This window comes from Halichoerus grypus, chromosome 1 (assembly GCF_964656455.1).
Source record: "Halichoerus grypus chromosome 1, mHalGry1.hap1.1, whole genome shotgun sequence".
In the NCBI taxonomy this organism is placed as follows: Eukaryota; Metazoa; Chordata; class Mammalia; order Carnivora; family Phocidae; genus Halichoerus; species Halichoerus grypus.
Window position 1 is genome coordinate 67258499 of NC_135712.1, and position 26485 is coordinate 67284983.

Below are 26485 nucleotides of genomic sequence, written 5' to 3' on the forward strand. Positions count from 1 at the left end.
TGTTTGCAAGGGAGTCATCCAGTTGTAACTCCATTTTAAATGTGATACAAAGTGTTGTGTCTTTTGACAAATGACAAACATAAAAGGAAAAATCTGTTTTCCTTTCAAGCTGTAGAGCTTTCATAGCTGAATGTCTTGAAGAGGCTACATTATCTTATCTGTAGATGAAAAATCCCTTTATTCCACTCTTAAATTTTACTCTGTGGCCTGTTAAAATTTTATAGTAGAAGCATCTATTTCTTTTCTTGTAACCCTAATCATCTTTCATTTTATATTTTGAACAGTGTTATTTACTTGTCTACTACACCAGCTGGCGGAATGTCAAATCTTTTTTGACTTTTGGTTTAATCTGTCTGTGCAACATGTATCTCTATGAACTGCGCAACCTGTGGCAGCTGTTCTTTCATGTGACTGTGGGGGCGTTCGTTACACTGCAGATCTGGCTCAGGCAAGCCCAGGGCAAGGCTCCTGATTATGATGTCTGACACCATCCTTCAGACATGTTGCCCTGGCTTCCGGGGAAAAAGGAAGAGGGAGCATATCTTAACTGCCACTGTGATGAAGAAACTGTTCACCACATTCGAGAAGCTCTGCTTTCTTTCTGTCCAACTATCCCGTGTGTTTTAAGTCAGCATGGCGTGCCTGGGAGCGTGCAGAACCTGCTAGGCAGACTCCTCATGTTAGCCGTGAGATGACGGTTCAGAGGAGGAGGAGACTTCTCTCTACAGGGCCACGACAGTGGAAGAACAGTCAGAAGCCATCGGAAGAATTGGCCAGCGGTCCTGAATCCTTCTGAAGAGTTCAATCAAAAAATGTGTGTGGTACATGCTCTGAGGACCAAGCGGGAACTCTGCAGCCTGGGTTCGCCTTTGTGAGGCATAAGTAGAGCCTAAATAAAAAGATGCCGTGGAGTTTATGTTTCAGACAACTTGCTAAATATCAGATTATTTGCACATTTCTGGTACCAGGAGTTTATGAAGTCCAGGATGGTGTGGAATTGGTTCTTTTTCCTTTTATATTTTTGCTTGAATCTTATCTGGAAATCACTTGATATAGGAGAAGGCTTTTTTGAGCTTATCTCTAGAACATCACAAGTATTGAAAACACAGTAACATATGTTTCCTTTCTAGACCATGTTTGTAGTTCCTTTTGAAATTACTTTTTAAACATGTGATTTGTTAGATTATATAGCCATTGTGCCCCAAACTTCAATCACTTGAGTATTACCTATACTGTTATTTCTTACTATTTATCTTTTAAATCTTCAAATAGTTCAAAAAACAAACTAATCTCTACTCCGAGAGGAAAACCAGCATCAATTTAGCAGGAATAACTACAAAATAAAACAAAAGATGTTATTAAATTCTAACTAGATCCTAATGCCTCCCGAGGCTCTGAATCCAAGAAGGCTGCTTTGTTGCAGTGAGATAGATGTTACCCAGCACCAAAATGGGGCGCTTTTTGTGGAATTATCAGAAGGATAAAATTGTAAAGGGAATGACATTTTCACTGTGATTCTGTATTATTTACTTCCGTGTTGTGTACCACCTTAAATACTCTTGTGTGCTACCAGTGGTGTGGGTCCTGCTCTGTGGAAACACTGAACTGTACTGAGAGAATCAGAAGGTAACTTCTTCCAGCAGCTCTTACTATTTTGTGGCTTTGAGGAGTTCAGCTCCTAGTATCTTAGCGAATTTGTTTGCTTTTTGATAACACTATAAAGGTTGTTCAGGTAGTTATGAATTAATAATATAGGAAGCACAGTTTGATTCCATTAGCAAAATCTGCAACTCTCCTGGTTTTGGAAGGTACCTTCATTAATGATTTTCTTTTGTTTTGAAAGAAAAGATTCCAAGCAAAGTATATATAAGGTACTAAAATTTGATACCCAGAAGACAGTGAACCCATTACGTATAATTCATGTTACTAAGTGTATTTATTAAGCAGAGGAATCCAGAGTGGTAAAGTCATTGAACCACCATGTTTGCCTGAACCTGTGTATGCAGATATGTCTGCAACTGTAAAATCTTGCTTAACTAGAACCTTTTAGGAGAATGAGGCAAAAGGAAGACAATAAGCTTGTAATATCAGTGATTTAATTAAAACAGGAAATTCCATTTCAGTTTTCTGACTCTAACAAAACCGCACAGAAATTATGTATTTTCTGAGAACTACCCCAAGAGATATACTACATGATCCTAAATCAGCAAAATAAAGTTGATTTATGTTTGGCATTTTGTACTTACTGAGCCAGGAGAGTGAAGTGGTTCAGTTTAGAAAAATTTATCTGAACTAATGGTTAAAACAAGAAGAGTTTTCTTGTAAATATCCAGTTAACCAAGAAGTTGGAGCATTCTGCGATTTTGCTCTATATTGATACTTTATAGCTCTCTTACCAGTTGGTTCAGTTTGGTTCTCCATATTATTGAATTGTTGAATTATAGTGTTTGGTGTTTGGATCATTCAGCAAGGACACTTTAAAACTCACCAGCTGTCTTTAAAGGCTTAATTTGTTTTTTGTTTTTGTTGTTTTTTCACCGCTATTTTGGATAATGGGATGTTTACATCTTAGTGTAAAAAATGAAAATAGGCATAAATAATGTTTATGTATAGAAATGCTTTCTTTCATTATTTGGTGTCTGCATCGCTGAGTGTTTATATGACTTCTCTGCCTCTATCATGTTGTTGCCAAAGAAACTATTATGAATTTGGAATGAAAAATTTTTGCCATGAGTGTAAAGTTCTTAAGCTCATTAGGCTTCTAATATGTATGTATGATAGTAATATCTTCCATTTATACTATACTTTTAAGAACAAGTCTGCATTTACCTAATTATAATGAGTTTTGTAGTGTAGGAGAATTAGTTGCCTTTTTTTTTTTTTAAGATTTTATTTATTTATTTGACAGAGAGAGACACAGCGAGAGAGGGAACCCAAGTAGGGGGAGTGGGAGAGGGAGAAGCAGGCTCTCCGCCGAGCAGGGAGCCCGATGCGGGGCTCAATCTCAGGACCCTGGGATCATGACCCAAGCCAAAGGCAGACCCTTAACAACTGAGCCACCCAAGCGCCCCAGTTGCTTTCTTGTCACATGTTAATGACTTATCTAGGGTCACAGAGCTAAGCACATACAACTTCTTATCCCTTAGCTTTGGGGCTCTTCCTCACCAGAGTGGGAACTGATGAAGATAACTAAGGTTGTACTCAGGGAATAGGCCTGTTCTTGGTAAAATCAGGGAATTGGGGACTTAATGAGCTCAGGCCTGGTAGTGTCAAACCTAGGTGTCTATTAAGGTAATTCAGAAATACTGCTTTTTTATTAAGGTGTGCTGTGAAGGCATAGATGCTGTCTTTTATATCCTAAAAATAATTACAATATTTGCTTGCTTTTTTGGTCTGTATTTGAAATGTATTTATACCTGGCCTCTTTCCCAAAAGAACTTGAAGCACGATACCAAAATAAGACCTATACAGCAATGGTAATAATATGAACAGAAAGGGAGAAAAACAAGATCAGTGAAAATGAAAGGAAAAGGGAACATGTTGCTGTTATCAAGTGTAAAATTTGACTCTTGAACTTCGTGCAAGTCACGGCTTAGAAGAAGGGCAACAAGTTTTGCATCGCACTAGCTTGCTCTGTAAATCAGAGTACACCACTTCCTCAGGGGGACTTCTTCCTGAGGGATTCTCGTAAAAATGTTGACACTTGGGGCTCCTGTGAAATGTTAAAATGAACAGAAGCCTCAGCTGTTTTAGACATTTGCATATTGTGATTGTGCCTTGAATCCTCAACTTGTACCAGCTTTCAGAGGTACATTTAAGAATTTTTGGTGTGGTTAATAGAGGATTTTGTTTCCATTAGGAAAAATTCTTATCCTAAGCTAAAATTAGGTATGTGTTAAAGCTTGAAAATCCATTTGAGACAAATGTCTGGAGACATGGAGAACCTTTACCTAATTTTGTAATTTTATTATTTATATAAAGTGAATGTGCTGTCCCTGGATTAGCACATTTATTTTGTATTAATTGTGGTCTTTTTCATAGTAGAACCTAGTCTGGACAAATGTCTGGCTCCATTTCTGTTAGGCCATGTCTGGAATCTCATTAGATTTGATTTGTCAAGGCTCCACGGACCACATTTGTTGTATGAGCCTCACCTCCGTGTCACGGAAGTGCTTCCTGCTCAGATTAGCGGCCCACCAAAAAGGGAGTTGCTTGGCCTTTATTCCAAAAGTTTTACTAAGGAAACTGGGGACCCCACTCTGAGCTGTTGGATTTCCAAGAGATACAACAGAACGCGCGTGCGCGTATGTGAGTGATTTTTATTTTAAGAAACTTTTCATTTTAAAAGTTAGAGCTATCATGGAGTATGTAGTAAAAGAACGAATAAATTGCAGTTGACCTCGAACATCAAGTGCAGGGGTTAGGGGCACCAACCCCTCCTCGTGCGGTCAAAAATCTATATATGACTACTTAACTACTAATAGCCTACAGCTTACTGGAAGCCTTACTGATAAGCAATTAGCACATATTTTATATGTTATATGTATAATATCCTGTATTCTTATAATAAAGTAAGAGAAAATTTTTTAAAAATCTTAAGAAAAATGCATTTGTAATACTGTAATTATAAAAAAGTCCACATGTAAGTGGCTCTGCACAGCTCAAGCCTGTGTTGTTCAAGGATCAACTGTACTTCCAAAGAAGCCAGCACGCGGATCGAGTTGAGCACTTGGCCTTACCACCAGTTGTAGGTGACTCCTCAGGGCTGCCATCTTTGTCTGTGGGCAAGCCTTCTTTGTGTTTTTCTGCTTCAGCAGCTCTAAGGAAATGCTGATCAAACCTGATTTTTAGTTTTAATTGGCTTTAGTAACATGCTACCTAAAAGTTACTCCAAGGGTGATGAATGAGTTTGTGTTGTAAAGGCTGTGTTGGCTGAGAATTGAAACTCGAGTGGTTCTGTTGATGCGGGCTGGGGGTGTCCGGTCGTCTCATCGGTGCTCTGGGACTGCTGTTGAATGCTGGCGTATCGCAGCCTCCCGCTGGAGCAGTGAACTTTTCAAAGAGCAACTGTGGCTGCCACTACTGAAACCTCTCCCTTGAGTGGCCAGGCTCTCTCGATGACTTATTTCACAGGTGCAGTCACAGTGTTGAAGCACTGTGTGGTTGCGAGCCATGCGGCTGGTATCCTCCTCGCCCGTGAACAGTGATTGCTGTTGTCGTGTGTACGTGTTTTCTTCTGCGTTGGCAGTGCTGGTGTGTAATAAATAGTCTCACTTAGCACAGCGGAGACTGTAGGAAACTCAAGGAGAGAACAGGCTTAGCTCTCAGAGAGTTCCTGAAATCAGTAGCCTAGCCTTACGGATTGTGCCTGCTCTTCCCTTGGTAACAGACCGTATTCTCAGCCCCACCTTACACACGGGTCCTGTTTGCGCTCGGCTCCCGCATCCCACGGCGTAGCGCGCGAGTGTCAGTGCCTGGAAGGCCGTCAGGCTCCGTCTGAGTAGGAAGCAGGGCTCAGCATTGCTCTCTCCCATTCGGTCCCGGCGGCCCCTCCCCAGCTCTGCCCTGATGGTTTGCCGGCTTTGTGCCAGTGCTCTTCTGTGAGGCTGGGTTGTCGAGGACCCTGCCTAAAGGCGAGCAAACAGTACGTGGCCTTCTACTTTGAATTCCTCCAGTGCCGGGACTAATGATACGGATTCTTAGCGCCGTCTGCGGGCCAGGCCTAGGTCCTCTGACATGGTTAATCCTCATGGCAGCCTGGGGGATGGGCTAGCACTCTCTCAAGTTCACCTGAGGAAACTTCACGTTCAAACCTGAGATTCAGGCTTAAATGATTCAAAAGTTGGGGTCATTTCTGTGCCACAGAATCTCAGGAAGAATATTCCTTGTGAGTTTGTGTGCGTGTTCCCGACAACCACTGGGCTCTTACTGTTCTGGCAGCAGTGAGAACAGACAAAGCCGACATGGAGGGGAAATGGCACTGTGTATGATAAGCACATCATCCTCCCAGAAAGCCTTTCTGTAGGCTCTCTTTTTTATAGACGAAGCATCTGAGGCCTAAAGAGGTTTAAGGACTTGACCTCAGTCACAATCTAGCTCATGTGGTGGCACCAAGATTTTAATCCAGATCAGCCTTACCCAGAACTCATGTTCTTAACCACCATGTAATATTAAGCTAGACAAAATGGAAGTATGTTGAAATATATAAGGAATATATGTCGGAATGTATATATAAGTAATCTGCATTACTTTTTAAATAAGAGATTGGTCAGTGCTAACTCCTGCAGTGTGGATTTTCTAGACTGAGTAGTTTCCTAAAATTCCTGCATCTATAACGGTACATGGGGGGACATGTGGCTGCAGGAGGTATGGTGAAACTTAAACGCGCCTTAGATTTTAGGGCAAGGAGCTCTACAGTCTGGTCTTTGTAGTAAGACTAACTCATGAATTAATGGTTCTTGATGTAGAATGTTAAAGCTTCACTGGTGATTCATTTGTTATAAACATTTACTTTCCCTTTTTAATTTTTTTTAAGGACCCATTTTATGAATCATTTATTTAGCGCATAAGCAGGGGAGGAGAGGGAGAGAGAGAATCCCAAGCAGACTCCCCACTGAGCACAGAGCCCGACATGGGGCTCAATCCCACGATTCCCAAGACCATGACCCAAGCTGAAACCAAGAGTCAGACACTTAACTAACTGAGGCACCCAGGCGCCCCTCAAACATTTACTTTTTCTAACTGAAGGACAGAATCGATTGGTTCTTTGATATAAAGTAATTTTATGGAAAGTCTGCATTAAATGGTCCCTATATCTGAAGACGCTAAACGAAAAATAGAACATTTACTATTTGCAATTTTGAATAGTGATTATGAATTTGGAGTCCGACTCCCTGGCTCTCCCTTGTACTAGCATTGTGACCTCTGCAAGCCACGTAACCTCTTTGCCTCCATTTCCTCGTCTGTAAAGTGGGGATGATAATAGCTACCTTGGGCAAAGTGTTGCCATGAGTATTTAAATGAGCCAATAAATATAGAGTACTTAGAACAGAGCCTGGCACAGTGAGTACTAGGACAGCATGGTCCATAGCATTATGGTCTGTCTTGTTGGTGTTACTACTACTTTCAAGATAATAAGTCTCTTACGCTGTAAATGCCCCTAAATAGAAGTCACTGTACAGAATTTTCAGAGATCAGCAGCTAAGTGAGGATTCTCTTGAACTGTCTAGCAGGCACGTTGCCTGCCCTGGCAAGCCCGTGGGTGCAGACTTCTGGGCAGGGCAGTGAGGATGCATCCAAGGGAGGAGAAAGGATTGGAGAGACTCACGCTTGCCAGGCGCCTGCTGCACATCAGGTGCTTTCCGTACACGTTATGTGAGCTTGACAGAGTCCATCTGAGGTCAGTGAGCAGGATGACGTCGTCCGGTGTCACACAGCCTGGCAGCGGCAGACTGCGCTCTCCAGGACCCCACGGTCTCCCAGGCGCTGGAGCGCTGTCCAAGGGGGAAGGTGCCTCTGGGAACCTCACTTGTTCAGTGTGGCCCCATCATTGTTTGCTTTGAACACTCTGATCTAGTGGGTACTCTTGAATGGTGGCTGCCCTAGGGCCCACCACTGTGTAAGGGCCTTCGTGAGTGTGCATGTGTGTGTGGTCTCATGGTCTCTGCTCTGCTGGGAAGCAGAGGGTGGCAGAATGAAGCCAGCAGCCTCCAACCCACGATACGGAAATAACATATAGTGCTGGGGATGTGAAGCTCAAGGCACTCTTAAAAAAAGTGCAAATGCAACATGGCTTTTAAAAGATTAGTCTGATGCAAAATGCAGCCCTCCAAAAAAAAAAAAAAAAAAAAAAATCCCACATGAGCCAGGAAGTGCCAGTCTAGCTAACTGACAAAGTCAAAGCACAGAAGCAAATTTTGCAAAATTGGAAAGTAGAGATGCTGACAAACCAGAGATTCCAGGCAGGTCTAAATTAGAAATTGGCTGAGAGGGAGAAAAAGTGATGAGGCCCCTCATGGACTCCAGTGAAAACTCTTTAATTCACAGGCCTAATAGACCAGCAATAGGAAAGGGGCCTTGAGGATGAAGATGCATTCAGCAAGTGAGGGGGTGGCTCCGTTGCGTTCAGTAGAAACAGACGGGTGGGTGAGGTGTAGGGCTGGTAGGCCAGTGGGGACAGGGTGCCTACTTTACCCTCAGCCCTAGACAATGCTCCTCCTTCTCTTTATTGTCTTTCCCCTGCATCCCACCTTCCGGCCCTCCTGCTGGGCCTGTGAACCGAGACTGAGCACCTGGCCCTCCGCACTGCATGGCCCGGGGCCCGTGGTGGGCAAGGCCGCTGGCCGCTCCTGCTGGTGCGCTGCCCGGGGGGGGCCTGAGCGAAGGCTTGGCCACTTTGGCTTGCAGGTGACCTTCCCGCAGATCCCCCCTGGTGTGATGCTTCTTATCTCATTTGTCTGCCTTCGGCTTTAAAATCTTAAAATCCTAATTCGATTGTGTTTATGTTTGTGCCATACTTATGGTCTGGCACTTGAAGATTGGACAGAGTCCCACAAATATTTAGAATCCGAGAATGCCAGAGGAGAAAGGAGCCTCGGAGGTCAGCCATTCCAGTGGCCTGACTTGGCTTTGTTTTTGTGTCTGTCTTGAGAAGCAGTGACCCTGCCAGTGGGAAGGAAAGAGACGCAAGAAGAGGACAGCAAATACCATGTTTTTTCATTCTAAGACGGGGGGGGGGGACCCCACCAAAGGGCTTTTTTGAAAATCTGGAAGGCTAAGAAAAGCTATAGTAGTATAGTAAGTGGACCTCAGTTCATCTGTTGTCAACCTTGAGAAGTGGCAGGCCCTCTGTCCCTGCAGGATCATGAGTGCCCAGCCAGGTAGGCACAATGGGCAGAAGTGCCTGTGGGCTAGAGCCGTAGCTTTTGCCTGGGAGGATCAGAGCAGCCTAGGAGATGCGCCCGTCCTTTCTCCCACTGCCTCCTGGGCCTGGGGGCAAGCACAAGTGAGAACGTGTATGGGAAAGCTCTTTATACACTGGATGAAGTTCGTCCGAAGGCCCGGTGTGGGGGCATGGTGTTCTCCGGTCTGTTGTGCCCTCCCCTGACCTATCCCCACAGATCACACCAGCCCTTCCCGCTCCTGCTGACCCCTGCGCTAAGTGGTACCTTGCCACGGCCAGCACGGCCCAGACTAACAGCCCCTTCCTTCAGGAAACAATCTGTACAGCATTTGTTGTCTTCAGTGAGGAATTGTTTTGATTTAGACAAATTGAAAAGCTGTGGGTTTTCCACAGTGTGTCCCTGCCACTGCTTCCTCTTGTTCAGGTGGCGGCGAGGATCTGCTCGGCACCTTCCTTCTGAGCATCGTACATCCCAGCGCCCGAGAATGCTGTGCTGCCCCGCAGTGATTCGGGCTCAGCATCTTTTCCAAGCTCTAGAGGCTCACTTTCTGCTAATTAGCAACTCGTGGTGAGGTTGCAACGTGACGGAAAATAATTTTTATCATGTAAAAACCACAGCTCTGGGCATCATTTGACTATATGCCACTCAGGTGATACTTGCTTTTGGAAAAATTCTGTAAATGTATTTTTGAAAGTCTTTAACACGACTGCCTGGTGAATATGTAGCTTCAGCTTCCTCAGTGCGCCAGGCTTCACTGTGCCTTCCCACAATGTTGCTAACCCTGCTCTACAATCCAGTCATCACCATGCTGGCTGAAGTCCGGTCTTTGCTGTCAGTGGATGTTAAAGCGCTGTCCGGAACTCACTACACCTATCAATGGTGTCTTTGCTAGTGAGTTTTGCTAATTAACATCCCAGGTATGGATATGCTTTTGCAAAAAAGTATAAATCTCTAAGGGAGAAACAGATGTGTTCTCTGAAATGAGCTCAATGGAGATGGGAAGGGGTCGGGCTCATGGAAGGTCTGAGTTGCATTCCTTGGCTGCCCTGGTGTGCACTGGGTGTGCACATATGTGCACGCGGTTTCCTGGGCCTGCCTCAGGCTTGCCCCCCACTCGTCACAGCAGGGTGGGGATTCTTCAGGAGCTGACATGCTACCTTAGTCTAATCAGCCCCTAAAGCTTGGCCTTTTCATTTGGTTTCCTTTTCTAATTGATGGACCCTAGCCTGAAAAGTTCTCAGAGTCAAACATGAGCTCTATACAATTGCATCCTACACCATGGACAGTGGAATCCTCACCAATGCTGTCCCAATTCCTTGGAGCAGGGGGCCTGCCTATGAGCAGGACTGCCATATCTATGCCCCCATGTGGCCATTGTTGCAATGAACCCAGTGAAGTCTTTTTCCCTGGCTCCTTCATTTTCACGTCACCAAGCCCCCTGGTCTTATTTCCTGAACCCAAATAGAACCTGCATTTGATGGGTGTGGCAGGCAGGCACTGCTTTTCTACCACCTTTCCTTTCCTCGAGCGAGGTAAGAGTCGTCCTGGGGCACGGAGGACAACTCACGAAGTTACCTGCATGAGCTTAGCAGACAGGCCTGCTTTGAATCTCATCTCTTAATTACCAGTTGTGTGAGTTAGGCAAATAATTCAATCTGTGTGTGTCCATCAGTGACATGTGGTGGCCAGGAGGAACAAATGAGATAAAGTTTGTATGGTGCTTATCCCGGTGTCTGACCACACGGAGTGTCCAATAGATGGTAGGCATGGTTATTAGCTATCCAGGTCAAATCAGTATGCTTCCAGCCAGCATCTCTCCTCCTCTCCCTGCTACTTGGGTCCCTTCCGGGATCTGTGTCCTTGTCTTTTCTACTTTCTTTCCCCCCTTAGCATAGAAACAAGGTTGGCTCACCTGTTTTAAAACATCCTCTTCTCACCCCTGGATCTTTTCTGGTACCATCCTTGATCCCTTGTCCCCTTTCACTCCTGGTGTCTCTCCTCATTCCTCAGCCTCCTGCACCCTGGTACCTCTCCTCAGTCCAGTGAACTACCTCTTGCCAAGAACACGAATGTCCTCTCACCTGATTGCCACAATGACTGCGGTCCTTAGCCAACATTCTCTCCGTAGCAGTGTACCGTTCCCCACCCAGAGTAGGTCTCTGCCTTCTGGGGCTCCCTCCCCAGTGCCCCACCAAGGGCCGAGTGCACTGTTCTTCGGACTGGAACCAGGCCCATGGCCCAAGCCGCAAATCAGACCAGGACACGTTACCAGTGAAAGTGTTTAATAGTTAAATTATTTAAATAGACTTTTTAAATTTCCATGGGAAATCATAATCGTATCTGTTTTTGCAAGAGCAGGAATAAAAAGAGTGCACACCCTTGGAGGGAATGAAGAGCTAGCACTGCACGGTGTCACCAGTCACTGCTGGGATAGGAGGGATGGGCCCCCAAGAGGCCGAGGAGACCGTAACCAACGGGGGGACCACCGGAGGAACTCAGCACACTTACGTTACTCAGGTTGGAAGCAAAATTAACACCTGGCACCACTGGCGGGCACTACGGAGGGGCAGGGGACTTGAGACCACCACCATGGAGAAAGCCAGCCCGCCCAACAGATGCAAAGGGGGGAGCGATGCAGAACTCAAAGGATGGAGCAGCAAAAGCGTGGACAGACTTGGGCTGGCAGTTTTAGGTCTGTGAGCTTTGCTTCTCAGAGAGGTGCTCAAGCTGGGTGAGAGATGGTGTGTGGAACGGGGAGGCCGGCGCTAGGGTGCAGTGAGAGGCGGTGCAGGGGGGCATCAAAGTGACGTCTCGCAGCTGGTATTTAGCTGCGCCCCCCCTCCTTCAGGCTCGTGTTGGAGGTGAGAAGAATTCTGCCCTGAGAAGCAACAGAAAGATCTGGGCACAGAACCCAAGGATTCTGTTTGAATATCTCTGTGATAATCGTTTTTCACTTTCATGCCCATTTCCATTTTATACCCTTGTAGGGTATAAGAAATAATTTTTTCCTATATATTATTTAACTGCCCCCTCCCCCCAAAACAAACAAAAAGCAGACAAAACAACATTTCTGCTAGCTTTGCCCTTTGGACGTTGAAGCTGGGCTCTCCCCTTCTCTCTGGTCTGCAGATGGAGCGCAAAGCCACCACCCTCCCTGAACCTGAGGGCTGCACTGTTACCCCAAGTCTGAGGCCTTAGCTCTGGGACAGCCAGCTGCACAGTAGCCAGCCGAGCAAGGCAGGCAGGTACGGCTTCCCACCACCCCCACAGCAGCTGAGCGCCCGTGGCCGTCCCTGCGCTCTCAGGGCTGCGTCTCTGCAGGCAGCAAATGGCTGACACCTCAGGGAGCGGAAGAGGGGACAGTGGTTTGCCGCAGGCTCCAGCGGGGCCTGAGATGATGGGAAAACAGCTTTTTGTTGTTTTATCCACTTGCATTTAACTGAAGGGAAGTGATGTGTTAGAGAGATGGGGTAATGTATGCGTGCATCTTCCCACTTAATCTGAACGTAGGGCACCCCAAAAGGACACATGCTGCTGCTCTGGCTGGACCTGGGAAAAGCCCAAACTGCCTCGTCCGCGGTGAGGGCACCAGGCGTCCTGTATGTGACCAGTTCCACAGCCTAAGCGCACACACACCTACACCAGTCCACACACCGACATACGTACAGTACAAATGCTGGGCACAGCTGTTTTCTAACATCATTTACAAAATATAGAATTCGGTATATTTGTTAGATCTCCAAGGATTTCAATAATAAAAAATAAAAAATACAAAAAAGACACGTTGGGATCCCCGCCCTCCCACCCCAGTGGCATCTTCGTTTGCTTGTGGGTCTCTTATACGCATACAACTAGCATAGTCTAAAGGGCACAGAAAGTTGTTTTATTTTTTAATAAATATTCTTTTTCTCAGAACCACCCCTCCTTGCCTCGAGTCCTCTCGCCTCCCCTTCGCAATTCGCTCTGTTCCCCTCGAAGAGGTGCGGGAGGAGGACTGTGGAGAAGGCCGAAGTCCGTCCACAGCCCGCACTCCTGCCAGAAAGCCCCTCCATGGGGCAGGGGCTGTGGCCTCTGTCGGCACTTGAAAGGCTCACACGGGAAAGCGGACCCCCGAGGCCCCTAGGTTCCCGGGGGCCAGAGTCGCGCCTTATCCCACCCGCCCCAGGCCGAGGCCTCCCCCTCAGCCCAGTCGTCACACGCCGGGCTGCCCCGCACCGTAAGAGCTCCGGCAGCAGCAGCGCCCGTTAGAAAACTCGAGATTCAGATCACGCCTAGTGGAGTCTTCTACGGAGGAAACATCTTTGGTCAGCTTGGTGCTCGCAGGACGCTGGCACCCCGGGGCCTGGGACGGAGGCGGCTGCCTGCCCACAAAGGCAGAAGCTGCTTCTGGAGTCAAAGTGGAAAATCTCACCGGTGCAGCCACGTGGGCTAGAGCGCAGGCTTCCACCTGCCCACTGGCACCCAAAGAAGCCATTTCCATTTCTCTGGAGGCCAGGCTGCCTGGCATCACCAGGTGGCAGCTGCTAACTGAGCGGGGGCCCCCCGTTGAGGAAGTAGGTCATCATCTCGCCTTTGCCCTTGACCTTGACCACACCCCTGCACTCCAGCTGGTATGTGTTGGCAGCCAGCACCTGGTACATGTCCGTGGTGACCTGAGGGGGCAACGGAGGAGAAAGGACAGGTCATGGTTAAGCCGTGAGTCCGGTGACCGGTGGCTCTGCCTGACTGTCCCCACCACAGACGGTGGGCAGGGGCTCCCAGGGACTGACAGCTGCTCGTACTGCCTGTCGGAAACCAGAAGAGTGGCAGCACCTACTCCGTGCCAGGCAGTGTGGCCAGCAACTCACCTGTGCTATTTCTGCTGCTCTAAGTGCGGCTCATGGTCCCTGAACTGCCTGTCCCTGTCCCCACTGAGAAGCGCAGAAGCTGGGCGGAGGTGCTCGGGCGCGTCCATAGCAATCTGACCCTGCCGCCATCGAGACCGAGCACGCGACCAGTGTGCTCACTCAGGTCTCACTCCACGGCAGGTAGGTTGAGAGCCACTGCTTATCTCATTTAATCTGTGAGGAAAGCGCTTTTATCTCAGGCTCAGACAACCTAAGTCCCTTCCCTGAGGTTACATCGCTACAAATGGCAGAGCCTGGACTCAGGTCTGCGTCCGACTGCCCATCTGCTGTAGCTTTTGGAACAGAGAGGGGACCTCACCGGTGGCTCCAGTCATCACTGCACTCTTGCCGGGCGGAGGAGAAAGGAGGCTGACCGGAGCAGCAATACAAGCGCGTGTCTCGCGAGGTGACCCAACAGCTATCTGAGCACACCCCGCAACACCCCTGCTGAGGATCCCGGTCCCGCCTGGCTGGCAGGCCGTGAATCTCTGGCTGGGCTGCTGGAAGGTGACCCTGCTGTGTGATCAAGGGAACGCCCTATGCGAAGGTGAGGTGCCAGGCCACGGTGTGGTTGCGCAGAGTCCTTCACTTGTCTGTGGGTGGGGTCAGAAGCTCTGCACACACGTGCCTCTCTCCCCATCTCCTATCTTGTTGTCCCTTCTCCTCTTGGCACAAGAAAGCCATTTGGTCAGTCCCTCCGACAGCATCGGCTCGCCAGCCAGGCCCAGCTGATCTGGCCAGGGCAATGCTTTGGGCTGACCCATTGTTCAGAGGTCCCGCAGGAGAGAGAATTTAAGGGACATTTAAGCAGTGTCAGTGCGAGCAGAGGGCCATAAAGAGAGCACAGTTCAAACTTGGGAAAATGGAGGCCAGGAAAACTAAGTGACCTACCCACGCCTCACGGGGCACTGGGGGGTGGAGGGTACAGGAAGAGAGCCCCGTCCAGGGCCTCGCTGTTGTCAGATTGGAGCAGAGGAAATCGAGGAAGGCCTGAGAAAAAGCAGCTGAAGAGAGGCAGGCCTGGGCATCACAAGAGCCAGCTTGCAAAGGATAGAGAGGAGCCAAAGTCTCTGGGTCTCTGGCCCACCCCCTTGGCTGCTGGGGGTACCATCCCAGGGGGACGAGTGGCCTTGCCTGGTTCTCCTGAACCAGGCCCCGAGTGCTCCATTCGGCAAGACCTTGCTCCCTGCAGCCATCTTTGTGTCCCCTTGTATGTGTGGGTTGTGGCATGAGCACTCCTGGCTTAGCATCGGCGGTGGCTCCCGCCTAGACACCCCCCTTTCCTTCTGTGGCCAGTAGAGGGCTTGGCACGGGAGTGAAGATCTGTCCAAGGTCCTGAGGGCTTGAAACACAATTGTGTTTTCCGAGCTCCCAAGACGTAGCCCCAACCACCTTCAAATTTGGCCGCAGAAATTCTGGCTGGGAACTGTGGGCGGCCTGCCCCCAGGCCCATGCAGCATCAGACAGAGCCCCCCCCCCCGCCCCGCCCCATGTGGGTGAGGTGGGCGGTGGATGCGCCGGCACTCACCTGGATGCGGTCAGGCACACCGGTGCTGTCCATGCGGCTGGCCACGTTCACCGTGTTGCCCCAGATGTCGTACTGAGGCTTGCGAGCCCCGATCACCCCGGCCACCACGGGGCCGATGTTGAGCCCTGTAGGGGACAGACATCAGCACGTTCGTCAGGGCTCAGACCAGCGCTCACCCTATCATTCCTCCCTGACACTCAAGGTCCTCTGGGCCTGAGGCCACGCTTAGCCCTGCGGCTCCCACTCCGCTGCTGCCATCCAATGCCCGCTAACCCAGACCACTGCTCCTGAGTACTTGCCGCCCAGTCAGCTGGCAGCTCCGGCAGTCCGTCACCAGGACCGCCCTCTTCACGTGTCCAGTGACCTGCGGCGGCATCCAGTTGCCTCTCCTTAACCACCCCTCTCAGTGGCGTTTTAAGTTTGCACTGTCAGTTCAGACTTTCTTCCTCCTACCTCCTCTGTTTCTATCAGGGGCCCCGCCATTCTTTTTCTTAGAACCTAGCTCCTAACCCACAGTCTCCTCTCTGTCCAAGTGCTCCTCCCCCTGGGTGTCTGTCTGAGCTAGCGCAGGGATGTCGCCGTGACCCAGCTCCAGGAAGCAAGGCTGCTGCCCTCCACGCGGGCTCCCTGTCTCGCTCCTGGCACATCTGCTCTAGTCTATCCACCGTCCCAGTCTTACCCACACCAACCCCAATCACCCTGCCACTCCGCTTTCGCTCTGCTGCTTCCCCTCCGCTCCAGGCAAGAGCCTTCCCCAACACACCTGGCTCAACTGACATCGTCTAGACATTCTCTGCCACGTCTCCAAGCCCCTGGGCGCTCCCTCTTAGCACAGAAATGATCTCTCTCACAGGTGGCCGCATGAAGCCTCACTGTTGTGTGAGACGTGGGACCACACACACGGCAGAATCAGCAAATAGCAGTTTCGTCCATCCATAAGACACTGCCCTCCACAGCCCTCCTCTTCGGTCCTGCCAAGCCACATGGAGCTTTTCACCCCACCTGCTATTCCCAGGCCCGACTGGTCGGAAGCCAAGCTCACCGATCTTCATCTGAAAGTTGTTGAAGGAGTGTTCATTGATGTACTTCATCTGATCCATGAGCTTCATGGCAAAGTCGGCCAGGGCTTTGATGTGGGTCTTGCCCACCTTGTCATACGTAGAATCGTTGAGGCCTGAGGCAGCCATGTAGGTGCTGCCAATGGTCTTGATCTTTTCCAGCTGCCTGAACCGATCCTCGCTGATGATCTGGATGGAAGGAGGCCAAACCTGGGTCTCCACCAAGGCTGGGGCACTGAGGTCTACAGGGAAGGGTGGCAGCATGGCCCCCCCACGTGCCTCCCCCTCGTTCACACAGGGGGCCCATCTGCACACCAACTCGGTGCAAGACAGAGCAGGCCGCCTCCAGTACCCACCCATGTGTGGTGGCCGGGTGCTACCCTCCGCCCTGCACCCAGAGCCCCGGGCCAGCTCTCTAGTCACTTCAGAGCCTCTTGCCCCCAACAGGGGCTGGTGGCCATCTCCGCCCTTCTCTGGCTCACATCCCCATCCCTCCCAGGGACCCCCTTCTTCTGTCTCCAGGCCCTGCCAGCCAGAAGCCTGCCCAGACCCATTTCAGCCAACTTCAGCTACCCCCTGCCCCAGGAGCCTCATGGGCTGCTTCCAGCACAGCCCCAGCCCAGCTCCATCATCCTTCACCCCAGGCCCTACATTCCCACTGGGGTTCCTCACTCGGTGAGCTCCCAGGGTCGAAATGCCCTATTGGGCACAGTGTACCCAGTGCCTGGCACACACTGGGGACTTGGCGAGGGTGCATGTTTGTATTTCTGCCCCTGCTGTTCAGGGCTTTGCATCTTTGTCCTTCCTCCTCCCTTAGCCTGGGAGTCCCTCCTTCCTTGGACTCTCACAAAAGCTGGGCCCCACCCTGGGGCCTGCCCAGCCTTAGGTGGCACGAGAGGAGCGGCGGCGAATGGGGAGGACTGGCGAGACGGCCACGCAGGGTCTCAAGGGGGCAGCCAGGGCGCAGAGACTTGCCATCCCAGCGGCCTGGGCTGACGCCCACCCTGCCACCTACTGCCCGTGAGCTAAGCCCCATCTGTGTGCCTGCTTCCTCCTTTGTAACAGGCTAGGGGAGGAAATGCAGGCAAGGGGCCTGCCCTCAGGTGCCCTGGCGTCCCTCCCGCTCCAGGGGCCCAAGCTCCCCACTGGCCGCACCTCATCAAAGTCGGCGATGATCTCGTTGAGCAGCCGCAGGCACTCGACGCCCTCGTTGTTGGCCTCCAGCTCCACGTAGAACTCGGAGAAGTTGGCGATGGAGGCGAACATGACGGCCACACACTCGCACGACTGGTAGTAGAGCTCGTCGTTGCGTCGCTCGCGGGCCAGGAAGTGGGCGGCTACGTCCTTGGGCAGGATGTTGTGCAGCAGCCGCCGGTTGTAGGCCTGCAGCTCCTCCATCTCCTCCTTCTCCTCCGTGGCCTAGGACGCGGCGCCCGGTCAGCGGGAGGGGCTTTCTGCCCCCCGCCCCCCATCCCCTCCTGCGGCTCTCCGCAGGGAGCAGCTAGCGCTCCGACCATGAGAAGAGGGAGAGACGTGTACGCCTCCGCCTCTGCCCTGCCTGCCCCTCAGAATGTGACGCACCGGAGGGCGCGGGCCCTGAAGGAGGGAGCCCCCGACTGGAAACCTCCTGGAGGACAGGCTGAAAGCACCCTCTCTGCCCAATGCTAGACCAAGGCACGGGCTTACAGGGACGGTCCAAAACCACACATCCCCCACCAATGGCCCTCCAGCTACCAAGCGCTCCTCAACTGTCCATTTTCCTCTTCGCATCAGGAAATGCAGTTTGGTAAGATGACTTTAACAGACTGACCCCACGGGAAAACGTCTTAAAGCCCTGCCCGCTCTCCCCAGTTCCAGCACAGCCCCAGCCCAGCTCCATCATCCTTCACCCCAGGCCCTACATTCCCACTGGGGTGTGGGAATGTAGCCAAAACTGGCTTCTGGATTAGTTTAGGGGTGGGGCAATGGATTATCACTCACACATCCCAAAGCCAGGAGGTGCGGATGCCCCAAAGTGCTCCCTGGGGCGGGATGGGGACACCACCAGTGACTTTGGTTCTCCCCCAGTGTGGGTCCTGGGTCTGGGAAATTGAGGTCTGTGGTCACTCACGAGGGACAGTGCAGAGCCCTCGAATCAAGAGGCCAACAGTGGCCCGCAGGCTGAAACACAGAGATAGTCCTGCACTAAGTTGTGCAAGGAGTCATGTGACACAGGAGGGACAGAGTACAGTCTGCTGGCTTCTTCCCCCTCGATGACAAACAAAATGGCCCCTTTAACGGGGAGTGACTACGTTGGTAAAACAGGCAGGTAAAAGATCATTAGCAGGGCTGTTGAAAAGATCCAGCCAGCCTGCTTGGGCCTCCTCTAATTAAATGTGGAGGCCTTTCTATTTGGCTGCACCAAGGATCTCCTCGAGGGCCATGACTACGTCCCTGGTGCTCCCGGCAGGTGGTGGCTGCTCATGGGGAAACTGCTGGCACACCCAGCCAAGGCCACAGGACCTGGGTCCAGCAGGGACTCCAAGGCTCAGAGACCTGGCCTAGCCTTGCACCTGAAGTGAGAGGACCCATTACGCCTAGAGCAACTGGAAACATGGCCTCGAGAGTGGGGGTCACGCGTAAGGAAGTTCCTGGATGCCAGGTGGGCCCAGTGGGCACGTGCTACCTTCCGGCCCCTGTGAGGTGAGACTCCTAAACGGGGCCACCTGCTCCTAGCTCTGAAACAGGTGCCAGAGCACCTGGAGTGGGAATCTCTGTGCTTCTGGAGGGCTGCGCCCTGGAGGAGCCCCAGCCGGTGCATCTGCCTCTGCAAGTGCACCGGCCACCTACAGTCCTGCCCGCTGAGACCCCGTGCCTGGGCACCCAGGGGCACTGCAGCTCCTTTGATCAGCCCAGCAGGTGGCAGAAACCTAACACATGCCCTCCCCTAGCGCATCCGCCCAGTGGCAGGCAGGTGGTGGTGGAGGCTAGGGTTGGGACGCTGGGAGCACAGCGACTGCTGGGAACACAGACCAAGTCCTGCCCAGGAACTCCTGCCACATCGGGACAACTCTGCCCTGAGACATGATGTTGGGCAGCTCCCAACACAGCCAGCTGTTTCTAGGACTGGGCTCTGGCCAGGCAGGAAGACTCAGGGGCCACAGCCCCCCTGCTGAGCCCAATAAGGTCAGTGCTGTGGGAGAGGGACGGCAGTGGGCTCTCCCAAGAACTGAGACCCAGGGGTTTGGCCAGGAGCAGACTTGATGCCTCATGCAGATGCTTCAGGGACGCTAAGGACCTCGGGCTTCCCCACCTCCCTGTCAGCACCACACCCACCCACCAGGACCAAAGATCCAACAGCAAAACTGGCTTCTGGGTTAGTCTAGGGGTGGGGCAACAGATTATCACTCACCCATCCCAAGAGCCTGTGTCCAAGTTTTTGCTTATTGGTATGTTGTTCCCCCCTCCCAAAAGTCCTGGAGGAGGACGGGAGATGGAGGGATGTGTAAGCATCCTAAGCCTGTTGCAGGGGTTCAGTGGAGAGAGGCCAACACACCTGGCAGGTAGACATGCTCACCGCCCCACCCCCACACATCTGTGCACAGGCCTTCTTAATCGTTTTCAAAGTGGGAGAGGAGCTGCTGTTGCCTGGGCACTGGGGTGGGGTTGTGAGGAAGCCTCAGGCTGCTCGGCTCAGCCCTGGCAGGCAGCTTCATTTTGACCCTGGGCACTCAGGAGCTAGACAAAGACAGGGGCAGGGGTGACAGGGCAGCAGGTCACAGGCAGGCTGAGTGGCAGGCTCACCCTTCCCTTGCTTCCACCCCTTTCTAGAGATCTCTGCAACACAACTGACTTGCACAACAGCAACAGTCTAGGGCGCAGGGGACCTCCTCGGAGCTCATGTGGGAGGTGGGGTGTGTGTGTGCAGAGAAGTGGAGGGACATCAGCCCTAGGTCCCACGGAGCCTGGTCAGCCCCTAGGAGAGCTGGCACCTCCGGGGAGCTTCCCCAGAGAAGAGGGGTGTGAGAGAGCCAAGAGAAGGCAGGGAGGCAGCAGTCTGAGCCAAGAAGGTAGAGCCTCACGCTGGATATCTCCCAGGTCCCTCCCAACCCAGGGCTGACCAGGGGCCTTCCACATGCAAAACAGGTTCCCTCCAACCTCAGGGCATCTGCTCAGTGGGGACCTCAGTCAACCTCATGCAAGACATCCAGCAACAGGGGCAACTGGATGCCCCCATCTTTAACAAAAACTCAGGACCTCCTGCCCCAGCCAGAAGACTTGAATCTCAGTGTTAGTAAGACGCTGAGGATGGAGGAGGCCTAAGTGAGTTGCAGGTGAGCTGGAGAAGGCGTCTGGAGATGGAGGCCAGGCCAGGCGAGGCAAAGAGGCTGGGCTGGAATAACCGGTCTGAGGCTGCCCACAGGGAAGACGGCTTTCTCACCATGAAGGCCCTTGGGTGCCCTCCCCAGACCTTCTGAAGCCATCTAGCAGGTAACAAGGAGCAACTTGGTCTCCTGCTAGCACCTGGAGCATTATCCTGCGTGTGGCCCAGGGGCATCCCCTCTTCCAGGTGGACACTATCGGGACACAGGGCACAAAGCCTGGAGGGTGGAGTGCGGGGCTCCTAGCACCCCACTGCCTCTGCCCCTGCCTGGGCCACCTCTCCCCAGGGCCGGGGCACAGCCACCTGCTTAGGCTTCCTGTCGATGGGTCTTTGATGCCCCTTCCGTCCATTCTCCCCTGGAAGAGCCACTTCTGGTCACATCAAGCCCTGCTCAGCAGCCTGGTGGGCCAGCTCCCGCACTGCGGCCTCCATGACACAGCGCCTGCGCTCCCCATACTCCTCACCTCCTGCCACTCTTTCCTCCCCACCCTCCTGACTCCTTGCTGCCCACACCACAAACCGGAGCTGGCCATGCCTAGCCCCTGTCCCTGCCTCTGGACGCACACAGTAATGCCTGGTCGATATTTGGGACCCACCAAAGTCCCAGCACTGTCAAGGGTGGGTTTGTTTGGCATAAGCTCTGGGATTCTGTGTCTGGCCTCCCAAAAGCAGGGAGCAGACCTGCTGGGACATGGGGCACTGGTCAGTTGGGCTGAGGCCTGAGCAGGACGCCCCATCAGTGCAGAACTAAGGCCCAGCCAGCCCAGGTGACAAACTTGTTCACTCACAAAATGCTGTGAGGTCTGGGTGCCTCCCCACCCCAGCCCCAAGGCCGCCCACCTGCAGTTTCCAGAGGAAGTCCAGGCGGGCGGTGGACTCCACTTGCTGGGCATGCAGGTACAGAGCCAGCACGAAGACGGAGATGATGATGGGCGTCACCACCTTCAGCGCCACCTTGGTCGCGTGCTCAGGGCTGCGGGGGAGGTAGATGCCCTGGCACTTCATGGCAGGCTCCGAGGCCCCCTCAGGCCTTTTGCCTCCTTCTACTACTCCCCTTCTCTTCACCCTCCTGCTCAAGTTTTGCCTGAGGTAGGGCCTTCTCCAGGAAGCCTTCTTGGTTGGCAGCCCCATCGCAGCCCCTGCTCCCACGAGCAGCTCAGCAGTCATGACTCCTCTCCTGATGCCCCCCTCTTCCCCATCACTGGGAAACTTCTCTCTGGTCACATCAGGGGATCAATGAGGCGCTTGTAAAAGGCAGTATGTACATCCCAGGTCTCTCCCAGTGGACAAGATAGGGGCCGTGGGCACAGTAACAAGGGAGCCAGGCAGGCCATACTGACCAGCTCTGGGCTTTAGGCAAGTCTCTTAACCTTTCTGAACCTTAGTTTCCTAATCTGTAAAATGGGATAACGACACCCACATTTTAAGAATTAAGGATACTGTATACAAAATTCCTTGTATAGCATCTGACAAATAGTAGGAACTCCAAAACTGGTAGCTAATAATGGCTACATTCCTAATAACATTATTAATAAATACTCTTAATAAAAGCAGCTATCCTGGGGCGCCTGGGTGGCTCAGTTGGTTAAACGGCTGACTCTTGATTTCGGCTCAGGTCACGATCTCAGGGTCGGGAGATTGAGCCCCATGTCAGGCTCCGAGCTGGGTGTGGCGTCTGCCTAAGATTCTCTCTCCCTCTCCCCCCGTCCCTTCCCTCCCACATGCACACATGTGCACATGCTCTGTCTCAAAAACAAACAAACAAAAAGCCCACACAAAACCAAGCAGCTATCCCAAACCCTGCTCCCTGTCCCAGCAAAGAGCCCAAACCTTGAACTCTGCAGACTCCCTGCCCATCAGCAGCCCAGTGCAGGGCTTATGCTACAAACCCCACAGGCCTTGCCTTGGCTCCTTTCTTCTGCAGCGGGGGCAGGGGGCAGGAGGGTGAGGTCACCAGTTCCCATTCTCTGGTGCCTGGGATCTCACACATGCCCCTGGGGAAGAGCTTGAGGCCACATGTTTTAGATGAGGCCTGTGGAATGGCCTGCGGGTCCTGATGACCCAGCTACTGAGTCTGTAGGTCATCTTGGGGTGGTGGGAATCATACGAGAAAAGAAGGGCATCTACCCAGTGAGGCCCCCTTGGTACCCAGTGAGGAAAGGGCTTCCTGGCCCCCTCCAGCCTCCTCCTTCACTGCCCACCTTGCCGCCAAGGCCCCCTCCCCGCCAGGCACCACTGCTTTCTCTGCTGGGCCCAGGGCGGCTGGCCTCTGGCTGCACCAGGCCGAGGGCAGGGAGCAGCTGATTCAAACTTGGAGAGTATCCACTCACCACTGGGAGGTCCCGTTGTTGTTGAAGTCTCTGTGAACAGGAAGTGGGGAGGGCTGTTTGGGACTGCTCTTCTGCATGGGCAGTCTCCATGCCCACTGCGCTCCCCTACCCTGCTCTGCCCCCCTCGCACTGCCACGCCCCCCACTCCTAGCCCTGCCACCCCACGCCCACTCCTAGCGCCCCCGCTACTGTTGCTCCTTCATCCCCCACCCCCAGCACCCCTCGGGATCCAGGGATATTTTCAGGATGGGAGGCTTGCAGAAAGCCCAGCCCCAACTGGCGTCTGGTCACCATGACCACAAATCACCAGCCGTTACCTGGGACGCTGGGGGCCCCCAGCACATCCACCTGGGCAGAAGCCAGCCCACCTCCCACCCCAGCCCTTTGCTGCATCCAGAGGAGGAGAAACACTACCCCTGTGCTGTCCGGTGTGGTTGCCACAGCCACGTGGGGCTCCTGAGCCTTCACATGTGGCTAGTGCAAGTTAAAATGTCCCGGAAGTGTAAGATAGATACTAGGTTTTGAAGAACTAGTGTGGGAAAAAATGTAATATGTTTCATTAATAATTTTATATTGACAATTGAAATAATATTTTGAATATATTGGTTAAATACAAAAATTAAAATACATGTTTTGCCTTTTTAATATAGCTACTAGAAAATTTTAAATGACATACGTGGCTTGCATTATTTATCTATTGGACAGTGCTGCCCCAGGGCCAAGCCAGGGTCTCCGAAACCAGAAATTATCTCCGTTCTCTACTGCTGCTCCGGCGGGAGGAGAGGAGAAGCTGGGGGTCGGGGAAGGAGCACGTAAGAAAAGGAGGCAGAGCTCCCAGCTCCTGCCCTGATCGGGGAGTAGAAAGGCCTGGACCTCCTCCCTCTCCTGGTCCTCACAGGACTGCAGGCTGCCCCGCTCCTGGGGCTACTGGGTGTCCCGGCTGTCTGCCCACAGCACTGCGCAGCCGCCGGGAAGGCCGGCCTTAAGCCGGAGATCCTTCATTACCCCTTCTTCTGCTCAGGTGACACTCTCTTCACCAGAAAGTGACATTTCTGACACCAGAGTTATGGCCTGTTTTATCCATGACTGTTCCACCACTGGCTCAGTGCCTGGAACATGGGAGGCCCTCAATAAATATCTTTGGATGGATGGATAGAAGGATGAATGGACCCCTTCCTATAACTTGGAGAAAACACAGTTTGCTGCATTTTCTCAGGGGACACAGATCTGTCACATTTTTGCACTTCCTGGTGTGTGTGTGTGTGTGTGTGTGTGTGTGTGTGTGTGTAGTGGGGTGATGGGAAGAGAAGGGTATTGACATCAGGCACTTTATGAACATTTTACTACTACGGATATTATTCCCATTTTACTGGGAGCTAGATAGCTTGGGGTACAACTCCCAAGCCTGCTACCTAGATGTGGGACCTAATGGCTCACCATCATAACTAGGAGCCTTTGAGCAGTGCACAAACTACCCAACCATCCGTGGCAGCCCTGCCTACTTTGCTGGGTTGCTATGAGGATGAAAAGGGATAATGTATGTCCCAGTGCCTAGCTCGAGGCAGGACACAGAGCTCAAGAAGAACAAAGTCTGTTTTTCTGCTCCCACAGACCTTGCTATTCAGCTCTGTTGAATCTTGACCCCTCTCTGGGCCTGAGGTGCCACAGGCAGATGGAGTTAAGTGAAAACAGCTCATCAGAGGCTGCCCTGAACAAATGAGGAACAATTCACTGAGGCCTGAGAGCAGGACTGAGTAGCAAACTGGAAGCAGAAGGACAGCAGGACCTAGTCACCCCGAGGCCACCCGCCCCCCATACTGGGGAAGGGAGAGAGGGAAATAAGACACTGTGGTGCTTTACCCAGGCGGTCAGCTGGGGAGCAACAGAACACTCTCCTTGCAAGCCCCCCGTGGCCCAGTCTCCCAGCCACCCACTCTTCCGGCCTCTCTGCAATGCCCCAGACCCAGTGGGGGATGGGGGCGGTGCCACCTACATGGCGTTGGCAGTGACCAGCAGGTCAGCATTGTCAAAGAGCGTGACACGGGGCACCTCGACGATGAGCACGTATGTGAGCTCAATGGCCAGCATGAGCACCAGCTTCCCAATGCAGCTGATCTGCAGGAACACGGAGCAGGCCAGCAGGCTGAGCAGCACGCTGTAGGTGAAGTACTGTGGAGAGAGGTTGGCGAGCCTCAGCGGCCCGGCCCCACCCTCCCCCGGCCCACCCTCCAGCATCCCCCCCAAGTCGGAGCTGGCCGCAGGCGAAGCCCGCTCTGCCGGTGTTTCTGCTGATGCAAACTTGCGAGGGAAAGTGCAGGGCCCCGGTAGGAACCAGGAGATGGGGCTCCAGGCTGTCTGGCCGGTTGGCAATACAGCCCCAAGGTTAGAGCAGGGCTCCAGGCTCGGGCAGACCTGAGTTTCACCCCTGATTTACTATGGACTGGTTGTGGGTCTTGGGCCATTTATTCAACCCTTCGAAGCCCCAGTTTCCCCATCTGCAAAAGCTCCTATGTCATGGGCTCACGGCTACAGTTCCATGACATGAAAGCACCTGGTGGCTTGGGCCTGGTGCCCTCAGGAACTGTGGGGAGCCCAGGTGCCCCAGCCCTGGGTCTGCAACTTTAAATCCAAAGTTCTGAAAACCGAAGTATTTCATGACTGATAGGGTGGCAACACCTGAGCTGACCTGATTTGGTGGCAAAAACCGCCCCAACTGTGTGCTACTAATTAGCATCTTTGTCCTGCTTCTTGTGACTCTGCATACATTTTGCTGCAGAAATATTACTGTATGTCATTATCAGGTGCTGCCCAAACTACACGGGGGGTGTGAAACACCCTTTTAAACTCTGAAAAATTCCAAAATTCAAAATACATTTGACCTGGAAGCCTTCAGATGAGGGACTGTGGCCCTATATGATTTAGTTTAGGGAAGTCCCTTCTGGTCTCCGAAGCTCAGTTTCTTTCTCAGACAACAGGGGAGCTGAACCAGAGATCTCAGAGGTTCCTTTCTGCTGCCATCCCCTGATGCTAACCCTACACATGTCAGTATCATTATTTTGTTCTTTTATTTTTTTTTAAAGATTGTATTTATTTGAGAGAGAGTGAGCGAGAGAGAGCATGAGTGGTGGAGACAGGCAGATGGAGAGGGAGAGGCAGACTCTCTGCTGAGCAGGGAGCCCGCCGTGGGGCTCGATCCCAGGACTCTAGGATCATGACCTGAGCCAAAGGCAGATGCTTAACCGACAGAGCCACCCAGGTGTCCCTTGTTCTTTCTTTTAAATTTAGCATCATTTCTCCTGAGTCAAGCATTGGGCCTCACTATTCGCTTCCTCTGCCATGGGCTAGAGGCCAAAGGGCAGTGGAGAATGCTCCCAGGTTGGACCTTTTGCTTCCCCAGGCCTTCAGGCACCCAGAGAG

General features: G+C 52.1%; 2 protein-coding genes across 8 annotated transcripts in view; one reads left to right on the plus strand and one right to left on the minus strand.

Moving 5' to 3' along the window:
• The window catches only part of SEC22A (SEC22 homolog A, vesicle trafficking protein), a 72847-nt gene extending 70231 nt beyond the window's left edge, over positions 1 to 2616 (plus strand). For all 6 annotated transcript variants that reach the window (XM_036119888.2, XM_078066735.1, XM_078066727.1 and 3 more), the window contains one exon: positions 285 to 2616. In XM_036119888.2, the coding sequence (XP_035975781.1) occupies positions 285 to 485 (201 nt within the window). In that variant the 3' untranslated portion in view covers positions 486 to 2616. The remainder of the gene's footprint in view (positions 1 to 284) is intronic.
• Positions 2617 to 12765: 10149 nt separating this feature from the next.
• The window catches only part of ADCY5 (adenylate cyclase 5), a 149948-nt gene continuing 136228 nt past the window's right edge, over positions 12766 to 26485 (minus strand). For both annotated transcript variants that reach the window (XM_078066750.1, XM_078066746.1), the window contains exons 15-21: positions 25062 to 25237; positions 23069 to 23098; positions 21579 to 21711; positions 17531 to 17794; positions 16360 to 16564; positions 15318 to 15442; positions 12766 to 13555 (exon numbers count right to left, since the gene is read on the minus strand). In XM_078066750.1, coding sequence (XP_077922876.1) covers positions 13427 to 13555; positions 15318 to 15442; positions 16360 to 16564; positions 17531 to 17794; positions 21579 to 21711; positions 23069 to 23098; positions 25062 to 25237 — 1062 coding nt within the window. In that variant the 3' untranslated portion in view covers positions 12766 to 13426. The remainder of the gene's footprint in view (positions 13556 to 15317; positions 15443 to 16359; positions 16565 to 17530; positions 17795 to 21578; positions 21712 to 23068; positions 23099 to 25061; positions 25238 to 26485) is intronic.